The 14,084-nt window shown below is 54.5% G+C and overlaps 2 protein-coding genes across 2 annotated transcripts; one reads left to right on the forward strand and one right to left on the reverse strand.

The window, feature by feature from the left end:
* Window positions 1-3,444: 3,444 nt before the first annotated feature.
* On the forward strand, window positions 3,445-11,024 carry Tprn (taperin). Its single transcript, XM_075985385.1, has 4 exons — window positions 3,445-5,419; window positions 9,937-10,165; window positions 10,255-10,361; window positions 10,469-11,024. The coding sequence occupies exons 1-4, from the start codon at window positions 3,542-3,544 to the stop codon at window positions 10,529-10,531; spliced, it is 2,277 nt and encodes a 758-aa protein (XP_075841500.1). The 5' UTR covers window positions 3,445-3,541; the 3' UTR covers window positions 10,532-11,024.
* A 1,660-nt stretch (window positions 11,025-12,684) lies between these two features.
* On the reverse strand, window positions 12,685-14,077 carry Ssna1 (SS nuclear autoantigen 1). The gene is made up of 3 exons (XM_075985386.1): window positions 13,921-14,077; window positions 13,539-13,738; window positions 12,685-13,242 (listed from the first exon to the last, which is right to left on the reverse strand). The coding sequence occupies exons 1-3, from the start codon at window positions 13,970-13,972 to the stop codon at window positions 13,135-13,137; spliced, it is 360 nt and encodes a 119-aa protein (XP_075841501.1). The 5' UTR covers window positions 13,973-14,077; the 3' UTR covers window positions 12,685-13,134.
* Between the last annotated feature and the right edge of the window lie 7 nt (window positions 14,078-14,084).

The following is a 14,084-nucleotide window of genomic DNA, read 5'->3' on the forward strand; positions in this document are numbered from 1 at the left end:
TCAGGAACTTCGTAACCTTGACTGGCCTGGAACTTACTCTCTACACCATACCTCAAACTCACAGAGGCTGGCCTCTCTCGCCCAAAGGCTAGCATTAAAGGCATGCACCATCACACCTGGTTTAGGCAAGCATCCTACCAACTGAGCTACATTATGGTTTTTACATTTTAAATTTCTCTGTGTGTGTATGTAGGTGCACATGCGCCACACCACTCATGCAGGTGATTTGTTAGCCTTGTGATATCAGAACACACTCAGGTAGTCTGGCCTGCTTGCAAGCACCTCTACCTGCTGAGCCATCTTAAGCTCTAAATTTTACATTTTTAAAGGATTTAAAACAGGATGTCGCAGTGTTTCCTGAAGTGGCTGTAAAACAGAAAGAAAGGGGAGAAAAGGGACTTGGGGCTATAGCTTCATTGTTAAGAGTGTTTACCTGTAATCCCCAATTGGGTGCGGTGGAGGCAGGAGGATCAAAACTACAATGTCATCACCGGCAGTGTAATTGGAAGCTGACCTGGGCTGTGAGATGCATCAGTCTGAGAGAAGAGGGGAGTGGAGTCTAGAAGAGCATCAACAAAAGTTAATAGTTGACAGATCTAATGTGACCTGCAGAGCACAGCGTCTTCAGCAGAGCTGGATCTTTTTTAAATCAAACAAGCAAAAAATCAGGGTGTGTAGCCTTGGCTCTCCTGGAACTCCTTTTATAGATCAGGCTGGTCTTTAACTCAAAGAGATCCACCTGCCTCTGCCTCCCAAGTGCTGGGGATAAAGGCGTGCACCACTATCGCCTGGCTAGATCATTCTTGCAAAAAAAAAAATAATCATTTAAGAAAAGGATTTGCTGGGCGGTAGTGGCGCACACCTTTAATCCCAACACTCGGAGGCAGAGGCAGGCGGATCTCTGTGAGTTCGAGGCCAGCCTGGTCTACAAGAGCTAGTTCCAGGACAGGCACCAAAGCTACAGAGAAACCTTGTCTCGGAAAAAAACAAAACAAAAGAAGGATTTATATATGGGTGTGTACCAAGTGTGCAATGTCTGTGGAGGCCAGAAGAGGGCATTGAAGCCCCAGGAATGAGTTGCAGCTGTATAGGTTCTCTTACCAGCCCCTGTCAGTTTTTATTGTGGCTGCAGAGACTGTCCTGAAGATGTAGGATGTTTGTAGTGTGCCAGGCTTTGCTCACTGGATGTCAGGAGCAGCCTTTGTCTGTAATAACCGAAAGTTTCTTGAGACATTGCCATGTCTCCTGGTGACAGAGTCACTAGGCTAATAACTGCATGTGGCCCTTGACAGAACAGGGATGCTGATCTGTGCTCCAGTAGGGCAGCTTGGCCCTCCTCTGTCTGGGCATGGCTGATTTGCCCCAGTTGGAAGAAAATGTGTCCAACCCAGGATAGGGATGACTTTTGTCAAAGCAAGATACAAGCTGAACTTTGGAGTGGTTTTCCTTTAATACTTTTTAGATTTTGTTTTGTGTTCCTGTTTTGTTTTGGTGATTTGGAACTGGGAAATCTGAGTAAAGAAGCTTTGAGTATGGGGCTGGAGAGATGGCTCAGAGCTTAATAAGAAGCTGTGTTAGAAGCTTCCATTGGAGCAATGATTTGAGGGGCCATAGCTCAGTAGTAGAGTGCTTGCCCAGCATCCAAAAGGCTCTAGGTTCAATCTCTGATGCTATCAAGAGAAAAATAAAAAGTGATTTTGGAAAGGCTTCCGGATAGCTGGAATTCAGTTTATAATCTCCTGTTTAATGGAATGGGCAGGCAGGTAAGTCAGTGTTAAGGTGGTGCCAGATTGTAGACTGCCACGCACCCAGAAGCCAGCAAAGGCACATGTCCCTAGGCAGAATCCACTGTTTTTGCAGAGACCCACAGTCCATGAAACAGAGCTGGCTGTTGTCTGTAGGGCAGATAAAGGAAACACAGACTCCTAAACTTGGTCCCCAATTTTCGTTATTTTTCTTTTTTTATTTATTTTATTTTTCTTTTCTTTCGTTTTTTCATTTTATTTTTCTTTTCTTTCGTTTTTTTCTTTTCTTTCGTTTTTTCTTTTTCTTTTCTTTTCTTTTTTTTTTTTGGTTTTTTTGAGACAGGGTCTCTGTAGCTTGGGGCCTGTCCTGGAACTAGCTCTTGTAGACCAGGCTGGCCTCGAACTCACAGAAATCCTCCTGCATCTACCTCCCAAGTGCTGGGATTAAAGGTTTGCGCCACCACCGCCCGGCTTATTTTATTTTTTTCAAGACTGGTTTTCTCTGTGTAACTATCCTGGAACTTGCTTTGTAGACCAGGCTGGCCTCGAACTCCGCCTGTCTCTGCTTCCCAAGTGCTGGGATACCACCACCCGGTTCCCCAATTTTCTAATGCCTCCAGGCAGTTGCCTTACTATGTACACTGGAAAGGGGGTAAAGATTGGGTAATATGCAGTTCTGCCTAAAGAAACTTCCTAAAGACTTGTCGGCTGTGAGGTTTTTTTTTTTTTTTTTTTTTTTTTTGGAGACAGGGTTTCTCTGTGGCTTTGGAGCCTGTCCTGGAACTAGCTCTGTAGACCAGGCTGGTCTCGAACTCGTAGAGATCCACCTGCCTCTGCCTCCCGAGTGCTGGGATTAAAGGCATGCACCACCATCGCCCAGCCTCTGCTGTGAGGTTGTGACCCAGTCATTGGCCTCCTTCCCACTCTTGGAGGGAGTTCAACAGGACTGGGACTACCCTTACCCTAGTTTTTGTGCTCTTTTGTGTGACAGAACTGCCTAAGTGTGTGTCGCTCTGCTTGCATGTGTAACCTGTAGAAATGAGGCTGCTTCCTTGGTGCGCAGGGCCAGAAATGGCAAACTGTTCCAGAGGCTCACATACATAGGTCTAATCAACAGCTCTGGGATCTACAAAACCGAGATTCTCGAAAAAACAATTTTCTTATGCCTGAGTGGATCTCAGACGCAGGATTTCTAGGTCCTGAAGGGGCCCTCGCCTGTCTGTCCGCGGAGGTTCAAGGACTCCTGATTGGAGCAGGGCCTGGGCCCAAAGGTGGAAAGCCCCGTGCGCTTGTATACTGCCCACGGGAGCAAGGACCTCCCCGCTCTTGCGCACGGCTCTTTCCCAAGAAAACAGTGGTTGCCTGGGTGTCGAGGAAGTCGGAACTGTACCAAGGTCATCTAGGTCGCAAGGGTCTGCAAGGTGCCGTGCCAAAACTAGCCCTAATGTGGCCCACAGGTGTCGCGTCCAGAGCGCAGAGGCGGAAGTGAGGGGCTGCCATTGAGCCGTGCCTCGCGGGGGAGCGTGCCCACTGATCTTTACCAATAGCGATTGGCCGGTGCCGGTCGTAATCCAATAAGGACGCCTTAGGGGGAGGGTGTAAGTGAGTGTCCTCCAATCAATTGGGCCGTATACCTCTCCCATTGGCGGGCAAGTCTGCCCTTGGGTCAGAGCGCACTTGCCCAATTGGCGGCTACTAAGGGGGGCGTGGCACGGCGCGGTACTGAGGCAGGTAGCTGAGAGTCTGTCCGGCGAGCTGCAGCCTGTGCAGTCCCGTTCGCGGCTGCGTCCGCAAGCATGGCCGGCCTAGGGCGGCCGGGCCCGGGGTCGCGCACCGCGATGCCCGCCTGGAAGCGGGAGATCCTTGAGCGGAGGCGAGCTAAACTGGCCGCCCTGAGCGGAGGCCCGGGACCCGGAGCGGCGCCGGAGGGACAGAACGAGAAGCTGGTTCTGGCGGAGAGTCTGGGTCCACTGAGCGAGAACCCCTTCATGAGACTTGAATCGGAGCGGCGGCGAGGGGCACGGCCGGCGCAGCAGCTGCTGGAGCTGTACCGTCGCGTGCCGGGCGTGCGTACCATCCGAGCCGACAACATCCTCATCATCGAGTCAACTCCTGGCTTCCCGCCCGCCGTGCCGCCCGCTGCGGGCATCCGCGCTGCCGAGGTAGTGGTGTACGAGGCGCCTCAGGAGGCGCCTCAGCCGGGCCGTGTCAGCCGACTGCTGGAGAAGTTCGACTCGCCGGCCTCGCCCCGCAGCCGCGGGAGCCCGGAGCGCTCCCACTCTGGGCTTCCGCAGCTTCCCGTGGCGCCTCCATCTACTGCCACGCGCGCTCCCACCAATCGGTCGTTGGCTTCTGCCCCATCGGTGCGTCCTAGCCAGCCCGCACTCCCTGTTTCGCCTGTTCCCGTTGCCCCGCGCGCGAGTCAGCGCTCCGCCTGTTGCGAGCCCGCGCACCCCGATGGTACCGCGGGTCCTGGGGCCCGGCGCAGCGACTTCCTACGGAAGACGGGCAGCAACTCCTTCACTGTCCACCCCCGGGGCCTGCCCCGCGGTGCGGTCAATCACTCGCTTTCTAATGGACCCGTGACCCAGAAGTTCCCGGCCGGCCCTGTAAATGGGTTGTCGGGCTCTCCTCCTGTTCCGGGCAAGTGGAAGCCAAAGGTGGAGTCAGGGGGACCTTCCCTCCACTCACCCCCAAGCCCTGGGACCCCAAGTGCCACTCCGGTTGGGCCCCCTGCCTTGCCGGCGCCCAGCCCAACCAGTGCCACTCCCAACCAGCGCCGGTGGGTCTCCTCTGCCACCAGCGCCAATGACTCCTTCGAAATAAGGCCAGCCCCCAAGCCAGATGTGGAAACTATCCCAATCGGGGACCTTCAGGCCAGGGCCCTGGCCAACCTCCGTGTTAACTCCCGCAACTCCTTCGTGTTGATCCCCAAGCGCAAGGCCCTTGGGAACCATCCTTCGGAGGGGAGGCAGTCAGAGGAGCCAAACCGGGAGGTAGGCTGGGCCTCTCAGAGCCAGGGTCTCAGAGCCCAGCCGGTGTCTACAGTGGATGGTGCGCCTGTCCTAGAGAGGAGTACCTTGACTGCTGAGATGCAGTGGGCAGCTAGGGAAGAGGGCTGCCCCCGGACAGCCACCGCTGTCACAGACAGGTCTGTTAGGTGGCAGCAGTCATCCTCACCACCTCCATTCCTACCAACCACTGTTGAAGCAGAGCCGACTGAGGGCTTGGTTCCTGGCTTGGCCAAGAATGGCCAGGAGCCTGGGCGGCCAGGACTTCCAGTCACCTTCATTGATGAAGTAGACTCAGAAGAGGAGCCCTCCCAAGAAGCCCAACTGCCCTCCTCAGCAGTTGGTGGGTCCCCCCAGTACCACCTGCACCTTGCCAGGCCTGGGCACACCGCAGAGCTCCCAAACCGAGGCAGCAACACTTTCATAGTGGTGCCCAAGAGGAAGCCAGAGACCCTTCAGGAGCCACACTTCAGTCCGGCCAATGGGCAGTCCCAGCAGCAGGAGGCTGAGGAACAGGACGCTGACAGCCTCTTGGGACCCCACCCTGCCCTGGAGAACACCCTTAAGAAACGCTACCCCACTGTACATGAGATTGAAGTGATCGGTGGTTACCTGGCCCTGCAGAAGTCCTGCCTCATCAAGGCTGGCTCTTCCAGAAAAAAGGTAAATGTTAGGGAGAGGGCTGCTGGCATGGTCGGTTTCTGGATAGATGACAGACTTGCACTGTGTGGTTGTGCCAGGTTCTGGGCCCTTGTGGAGCTATGACGGTTTAAGGCTGGGGTTGGTCAGCCTGCTGTTTACCCCCGAGGTTTGGAAGGAAGAGCTGGCCAGGCAGCGCGGAGCCCCTGCAACCCTTTGGAATGGTTAGTCCATTCCAAACTAATTGCAGGTCTACCTTCAGGAAATAGCCTGGCCTGTTGGCTCTCACTTGGTATTTGATTTGATAAGCCTGGCATATGCCTATGGAGCCTGGCTTGGACAGATATCCAGAGCCTGGATATGAGAATGTAAATGAGAAGCTAGGGCAGACCCTCCTCACTCTGAGGTCAGCCTGAACACATAGCTGTGTGGAGCCAATTGGAGGTTCGCAGAACCCTGGAAGGTACAGGAGCTAGAGCTTGGCAGGCCTTTGCCTCTGTAAGCATGGACTGAGCTCCGGTGCTTCCTGCCAGATTCGGTCAAGAGGGCCTTGAGCAGAGAGACTCAAGGAACAATCCCCTAGAGGCTCAGAATTGGCCAGAGCCTTATTTCCTGTCTATCTCTGGCTAGTGGCTTGGAACCCTCTGGGTACAAGGAAAGCGTTCCTCAGATTCTTCCTGATTGTTCCAGGGTCCATGTTTGTCCCCTAGGGCAAATTCCAAGACCAACCACACATGACTTTCGGTCAGCTGGTAAAGGGAGGTGCACCTTTCCCTTCTGCCAAGATGGCACCCACAGTTTCTGCTCCAGAACAGCTAGAAGCTAGGCTGCCCGGGTTCGCCACCTCCAGCCTCGGTTTCCATGGGGATCCTTTGTGACGAGCCACACCTCCTCACTCTTTTTATTTTTCCCCTCCCTTTCTGCTTCCTGACACCATTGGCCTTGGCATCATCTTCCTTGCCAATTAATCTGCTGGGTCAGGAATCTACAGTGATCACTCTTGGGGGATTCTGGTGAGGACACTCAGAGCTGTAACAGTTTTTACCACGTGAGCCCACATCTCTTCCACTCTCGTCTGTTCTTTGCCCTGAGTTCTTGGGCCATATAGACCCAGGCCCCTTCCCCGTCTTTCTACTCCTTCCTTCCCTGTGACCCTGACCTTGCTATCTCTGAGGTGGCCCCTCCGCGTACTTGACAAAGAAGTGATGAAAAGCACCCCTTATGTTGAGGAGGAAGCTGAAGCTTAGGAGGTTCATGAAGCCATGGAGCTCATGGGACAGGAGTTGAGTTCAGATTCCTGTTTCTAGAACCTTTTATCCGGGGATACTCCTCCACCATGAACTTGGCTTCCTCTTGAGACTGAAAGGCTGATACTAAGCCTGGCTACCCTGCCTGCCCTGTCTGAAGGCAACTGTGGGAGTCATTCCTGGTTGGTTAAAGTGAGAAGAGCAGGTGTGATGTTCATGCAGATCTCAAAAACAAAAGCAGGGCAAGGCCCAAATACTGTTGGGGGTAGGACCCTGGCCAGCAGCTTGGCTGTCTGGGCCAGTCTGAGGGAGTTGGGGGTCCAGATGGACGATGCTCATTACGGCCAAGTGGCCTGGGCAGGGCCTTCTGTAGCAGCACAACCTGCTGGTTGTGCTATCCTGCCTGTGCATGCACCAGCTGCCCTGCCCAGCAAGACACAGAATGCCTGTGGGAGGGGGCAGGGCCCAAAGCTGCCCAACCTTCAGAGCAGGGTGCAGGGTGAGGCCTTCTTGGACTTTGTCCTTTCCCTGACATTCCTCTTACCTGCAGCCCCTAGAGAAACCCAGAGTGTTTGTTTTGCAGCTCAAGTCATTGTCCTGGCCCAGACTTGGGCTTCCTCTTGGTTGGAGTAGGTGGGCCCAGAGGATTTTGGGGCCTCTGCACACTTTGGTTCCCCTCCCCCATGACTGGGTGACCCCAAGGCAATGCCCGTGGCTTTCCAGCGTATAGCTGAGGGGTTGCTCTTTACTGGGCCTTCTAGGCAGCAGGGTATGGTGTGGGGTAGCCTACTTGGAGAGCATATTGTGACTTCACAGGGATTCAGCCCTGCTCTGGGGAGTGAGGGCTGACTTTATTGACCAGTGTCCTTGTGAGGCAGCTTGGCAGAAACATTCCATTTTGGTTATCTATTGGGAAAGAGAGTTCCTCTCTGCACCTCTCTTCCCTCCTAGCCCCCAGTGTTTTCTCGGCAAGAGGGGTATCCTTTTACCCCTTCCTCCCAGATTGGGAGCACCAGTGGCTCCTACCTGGTTGGCTGCTTCTTCCTCTTTCCCACCTCCGGTTCCTGTGCCACACCCAAGCATGTTAGTGTCCTCAGGGCTCAGGCTCCCCCCGTTCCCGGTAGGTGTAAACTTCACCCCAACTTTCTGTGGCTCAGTTGTGGCCCTCAGCCTGGCTCCCATTTGAAGGTGCGTCTGTCCTTTTGGCTGGTTCCAGCAGCATCGGCTCCCCTCAGTCTGCAACTGGCTCCCCCAGTTGGCCCGAGTGTCTTCTCACCTGCCTTTCTTTATGAGCAGTTTCTCTCCCCCAAGTCTTCTCATGGGTGACCCCCTAGAAAACGGACCCTATGGAAATCTCACTGGTGCAGGGTCTGCCCTCAGGAGGAAGCAGGTGTGGATATCCCAGTTGGGTGGCTCTGATCTATTGTCCTGTCACCCTTAGGAACTTTGGCTGGGGGCCAATGGGGGATGGGAGCCAGACTGTGTGCAAGGGAGTGGGGGCAGGGTCTGGCTAAACATCACCTTCAGCCGGGCCACTGGAGCAGTTTCCCTGCTTTGAGTCCCAGGGTGGACACCATTTGGTAACCCAAGCTGGGTGTGTATGGGTAGGGCGGGTTGAAGGAGAACAAAAGGGCCCTGTAAAAGCTGGGAGGTTCAGCCACTAAAGGCCCCCGTGAAGGCCCAGAGGTTCCATCACCTGCCTGCTGTATGAGGTGTGCTGGGTAAAGTCCCCCAGATACTGATGACCAGGTATATACAGTGACAATCCCTGTCTGTACCTCCCCCGCCTGCCCTGGCAGCTCCACCCTGGCAGGGGTCATAAGCATGAGTCACCATGTGACCCACTGACCTCTGCTGGAAGGGAGGAGGCCTATGAACACTGGTCTGGCAGAGGAGACAAGGGAGATAGTAAGTGACTGGGGGGGGGGCAGCTGAGACTGGCAGGCTTATGAGCCACTTCCCCACCCCCAGCCTGGCCAGGCCGTGCCAGGCACTATACCCACATGGATCTATCCCCTCAGCCTCCCTGCTGGGAACTGGTCATGCAGACTAATGAGGGTGTGCTAATCCAGCTGGGCCCTGGCAGCTGGTCCTGTTTTCTCAGTAGTAGGGGGGATGGGACTCAAGGGCTCCATCCGGGGGCCACTTAGATTTAGAAGGCCCTCTACTGTCTTGGTCTCCTACTAGGGTACCTGTCTCAGAAGGCTAGTCAGGAAGGCCAGGTGACAATGTCTACCTTATCTGTCTCCAGTTCAATGTAGTCTTCAAGGACTAGGTAGGCCTCTGAGGCCAGAGCAGGGTACAGCGTGCCTTCATTATGACAGGAGTAGACATCTCCTGACCCAGGGGAGCCTCTCCAGCTCCTGTTCATGTGTGCAGATGGCCAAAGTAGGGAGGACCTGCGAGAACAGATCTCTGAGCAGGCCCTGGTCCTGGGGCGGGGGGAAAGTCTCCCGATGGGCAGAGAGGGCTCAGGGGTATTAATGGCCATGTGGGCAAGTGTGGCCGTTGGTTGAGAGGGACAGGAGGCAGGATGCCGGCTTGTTCAGGCCTCCTGCTTTTGTGGGCCCTTGTGCATTGTGGCCTGTGCCAGGGTCACTTTGCCGCCTCAGGACAGGCTCAACCCTCCTGCTAGGCTACTCTTCCATCCTGCTGGGCCTCTGGCTCCTTCCAGGGGAAGAGGGGGAACCTGAGCTGGCTGTCGGTGTCCTGTGCCTGGGAGTTTAATATTTCGAGCCCGGCAAGACTGCCCCATCTGCTGCACATGAGAGTGCTCATGTTCATTCGCAGCCCACTAGGCTGAGCGCAGCTGAGGGCTAGGGAACCTCAGCAATCATAACTGAATCGCGGGGACAGGGATACTCTCAGCATGCAGGAGGATCGTGACAGAGGATGCCCACAGCTTTCTGTCCTTCAGAACCAGGCTACTGGGACAGAAGCGAGAATTTGCTTGAATATGAAATTCTGGAGTCACTGAGGTATACACAGTAGGGGCGGTCATTGATGGTATTGCTGGTACCCTAAACTCTATGGAAGTGGGACTCCCTACTAGCCTGAAAAATGCATGATGGTACCTAGCACCAACTTCCTGGGTATCAGCCTCTTAAGCAGGCTCCTGCAGTGTGATGGTTGGTGCTCAGATACCCAGAACGTGGAATTAGTCTTAGGAGCTGCTGCAAGCAGAGGATGGGATAGGTAGGGTCTATATCTCTTGGTAGAAGGGTCTTCTCTCCCTGTTAGTGTCTCTGCTTAGCTGGGTGGAAGGGCCCCTGCCGACGTGGCTTTTACTCCTAGATGAAGATCTCCTTCAATGACAAGAGCCTGCACACAACATTTGAATACCCTTCTGAGAGCTCCCTGGCCCAAGAAGAAGAGGAGGAGGAGGAGGAAGAGGAAGAGGAAGATGGTGAAGAGGAGGAAGTGGAGCTTGACTCAGAGAAGTCCTTTTCCCTCTTTCTGCCCCGGGCCACATTTGTAAGCAGTGTGGGACCTGAGAGCCCCCGACTACCAGATGGCAGCTCAGGTAATCACCGCCCATTGGGATGGGCAGGCTGTAAGTGGAACCTGGGCCACATTTTCCAGTTATCCATACCTATTCTCTTTGGCTCACAGGCCTGTCCAGCTACACTCCCAAGCATTCCATGGCCTTCAACAAGTGGCAGGAACAGACACTGGTGCAGGCTCCAAGTGAGGTGGAACTCCCACCGAAGGAGGTCATGGTAAGCCAGGTGGAGAGAGGGGTGAACACCCAGACCCCCATGGGCTAGCCTACTGGGGAAGGGGTTGATGCCTGGAAAGGCTTAGTGGCTATATTCTATTCTTTCAGCTCACACCTGCCAGTCAGAATGATCTCTCGGACTTCCGCAGCGAGCCAGCCCTCTATTTCTGACCCCTGGAGCTGCCAGGATGGCTAAGACTTAGCCCCAGGTGTGGTGATTCTGGAAGCCAGTCAATGCCCAGGAGCCCTAACTTTATTCTGTACCCCTTCCATCTGGCTCTTCGGGCCTTCCTCTCTCCCTGTCGCCTTCTACCTTTAGGTTCAGGTCTGAATCTCACTCCCCTTTGGGGGTGCCAAGGAAGAACAGGTGGGAATTGCCTATGGGACAGGCTGACATCTGTCCATAACATCCCATCTGTGATGAGGTAGGGAGCCTGAACAGACCTTGCACCAGAGTGCTGTCTGTCCTGCCTCTTGGCTCCTACCTTCTGGGGAGGGGCCACTGTCAGGAGTGAGAGGCTGTCCTAGCTATTTGCTCTTTGTTGAATGAATCCCAAGCTCCTGCCCTTAGTCCATGATTCTACTATGGTGGCACCCTTCATGATAGATGATAGGGTATTTTTTCCTTTCTGATATTGGACTCAATAAACAACACTGTAACGAGGCTGCTTTTGCCTTTTTTACACAGTCCTCAGTCTGAGAATAAGGTGAAGGCCTAACTTGGGTACCTGTGCAAAGAAGCAAAAGGTGGCCTTAGTCTGGTGTTCTTATATCTTGAGGTCTTGCTGGTCCAAGCTCTTGCTCTTGTTCTCTCCCCACACTAAACCTGCTACTTTCTCCCTCAAAGTTAGTGCAGTGGGAAGTGGACCTACCCTGTGGGGTCTGGAACTCCATGTCCCAGGGATCTAGATGCCAGGTGGGAGGAAGGTGAGTGTTGTAGATGACAGGATTCACCATGGGGCCAGGAGCCTAGGAATGTAGCTACACTACTGGAATGGGGCTAAGTGGAACTTGGGAAATCTTTTCTCATGTTTGATTTGGATGCCTCCTGCCCTATGAGACTGTAACAAGGCTGTAGCAACAGAGAACTCCCAAGAGTTTAGGGAGATGCAGAGCTGCCCGCTTGGAAGCTGTGTTCTCAGAGGCCTAGGCAGCCGTGAAGATGTAGGGCTATCTACAGACATGAGCAAATGGCTTCCTGTCACCTAAGGGCAGATATAATGCTTGACTTGGCTCAGATGGAGTGTATGTATGTTTTCCTCAGAGAATAAGCCCAGTTTTATGGACACTTTTTGTTTAAAAAAAGGGCCTCACATTGTACCCCGAGCTGGCCTACAGTTTACTATGCAGCCTAGAACAGCCTGGAACTTAAGGCCCCCTTCTTCCTCAGTGCTGGGATTATAGGTGTAGACTATCAAATCTTTCTTATGGATCTTCTTGGTCAACAAATACTTCCAAACTTGCCCGAGAAGTTGTGGTCAAGAGCTGGGCCATAGGGCTCCTGGAAATAGGAGTAAGCGACACCTGTGGTTGGGAGCTGGGTCCTGGCAGCAGCAGCAATATATTGGACCAAACAGAACTTTGAGGAATGGACAAGATGAAGAACCCCAGTCCATGCTGAGACCTAGAACCAAAACAGCTGGTATATATGTTGGAAAGTGAGACTCCAGCCCTCTGATGCCACCCTATTCAAGGAGTCTGGGATGACTGGAAGCATCACCCCAGCCCCCAGCATTCATCCTTGGGGTGCCAATGGAGCAGAAAACTCCATCTCAAGCCCCCTCCCTCTGGGAGTTGCCTTGGTCTGGACTCCACCTCTGGAAAAGCCCACCAAGCTCTGACCCCCTCCCCAGGGAGGGTCAGGACCACTCCCACAGGTTATTTAGGCTGCTGCCAAAAGGGACACATGGTTTTCAGGTTTTGTGTGTGCGTGCCCCCCCCCTCGCTTGCCCCTCCCCCTTGCCACCTCGTTCCTGGCCACCCTGGAGTGCCGCATTTATTAAACGTGGGCATTTTTTATTAAGTCTAATTTGGTCTAACTGGAATTATTTGCATAGGCGGAGAGGCTCGTCTTAAGAGCATTCCTAACAATATAGTGCTGCCAGCTGTCTTTGAGCCAGGTTCTGTACTGACCACCATGATATAGCAAAGCCCCCATAGGAAAGTGGTTTGTGTGCTGGCCTCAGGGAAGAGACTAACACCTTTCTAAGGAGAGTTAGGGGCTAGGGCTGGCCTCAGTTCTGAGTTTTGAAGATAGAACAGTCAGGGAAAACTGCAGGCCTTCCTACCAACAGGATGCATGATAGCTGGCAGACAATGCCACAGACCTTTGCAAAACAACCTTTATTGAAACGTCAGAGGCCATGGGGATGGACCCTAAGGTTTCAGTTCTGGAGCCAAGAATCTTTCCTCAGCATGCCTGGCCTGGGCCCCTAGTGGCTGAGGAGACAAAGTGAGGGGCTCCCACAGTACTTGGACTAGGACCAGGACCTTCCTGGCAGCCCAAGGAAATACAGGGGCTTCAGAGAGAGGCTCCTCATGGAGCTAACCAGGAGCTCAGGGTCCCCATGACACAGAGCTGGGAACTCCTTTCCCATTGGAGTTTTCCTGTCCTAGGGCTTTTCTCATCACCCAAGGCAGGTGGAGGTCGGAAGTTGTCCCTCTGGGCACCTGAGATCTTGGGAAGGCATCTGAGGTCACGAAGAACAGAGATGCTTTAGGACAGACACGTCGGGGACTGGGCAGCCATAGGCCACGGCTGAGACGGGCACTCGTCAGCTGTCCTTGCCTCCACTACTCTTCTGGTCTGAGGCTGTGGCTTTAGTCAGGTTCCCAGCTTCCCTTTTGAGGACACTCAGCAGAGTCTGGGAGCTCTCCAGGATCTGGAGTCAGGGAAGTAAAAGAATTGTTAATTTCTCTGGTAGGAAAATCCCACCGCTTCAGCCTCTCTCGCTGGAGTATGGGAATCTCAATCTGGCCTGTGCAGAAACCAACCGGCCACAGGGGGATGTGTGTGTGTGAGTTAATCACCCACCCAAGCCCTCCTCCCTTACTGCAAAACCAAGTTGTTCTGGTCCACACTATGTACTCTTTCCCATACACCGCTGCTCACTCCCTCGGATCCCACAGACGGCTCCACCGTCCGGCCGTACTGACAGCGCACAGCTGAGAGCCCCACCTTGAGGTAGGCGGCCTCGGTCTCGGCGATGGTCCGGTCAAACTCGTTGCGAGAGGCGATCTTGCGCGCCAGGTTCTCATTGACGCGGGCCAGCTTCTCCGTTAGCTGCCTCACCTCATTCTGCAGCCGCTGCTTTTCGTCCTCTTCCTGCTGGATCTGCCGGCACAGCTCCTCTCGCTTCTGACACAGCTCCTCGATGCCTAGAGGGGGCAGGAAGACAAGAGCCGTGGGCTGCGGGCTCGTGAGCTTCGGAGCCCGACCTGCCGGCATGCCACGGGGCAAGGCCGCAGAGCGGGGCTCGTGAAGCGCGTCCGCGCGGCCTCCCGGGTGGGTCGGCTGGATCCCCGCCCGCAGCCCGCGGCCTCCCGCGCCCGCTGCTCACACTTGACCAGCTCGTTGTTGTAGTTCTGCAGCGCCGCGCCCTGTTGGGTCATGGTCGGCGCCGCGCCTGGAAGCCTCAACCGCCGCCCGGCACCGCCAATCCCGCGCCTGCGCACTGCCTCCGCGGCGCGTGGACCCGCGAACGTCACGGCGGCGCGCCAGTCC

The sequence above is a fragment of the Microtus pennsylvanicus genome, chromosome 9 (assembly GCF_037038515.1).
Source record: "Microtus pennsylvanicus isolate mMicPen1 chromosome 9, mMicPen1.hap1, whole genome shotgun sequence".
Lineage (NCBI taxonomy): Eukaryota > Metazoa > Chordata > Mammalia > Rodentia > Cricetidae > Microtus > Microtus pennsylvanicus.

Excerpts from the sequence above, each read along its gene's own strand:
- Tprn (XM_075985385.1), top strand. The coding sequence starts at position 3,542 with ATGGCCGGCCTAGGGCGGCCGGGCCCGGGGTCGCGCACCGCGATGCCC. Across the intron at positions 5,420-9,936 it reads CTGGCTCTTCCAGAAAAAAG|ATGAAGATCTCCTTCAATGA; the intron begins GTAAATGTTAGG and ends TTTTACTCCTAG. Across the intron at positions 10,166-10,254 it reads ACTACCAGATGGCAGCTCAG|GCCTGTCCAGCTACACTCCC; the intron begins GTAATCACCGCC and ends TTTGGCTCACAG.
- Ssna1 (XM_075985386.1), bottom strand. The coding sequence starts at position 13,972 with ATGACCCAACAGGGCGCGGCGCTGCAGAACTACAACAACGAGCTGGTC. Across the intron at positions 13,739-13,920 it reads CAACAACGAGCTGGTCAAGT|GCATCGAGGAGCTGTGTCAG; the intron begins GTGAGCAGCGGG and ends TGCCCCCTCTAG. Across the intron at positions 13,243-13,538 it reads CCGAGGCCGCCTACCTCAAG|ATCCTGGAGAGCTCCCAGAC; the intron begins GTGGGGCTCTCA and ends CCCTGACTCCAG.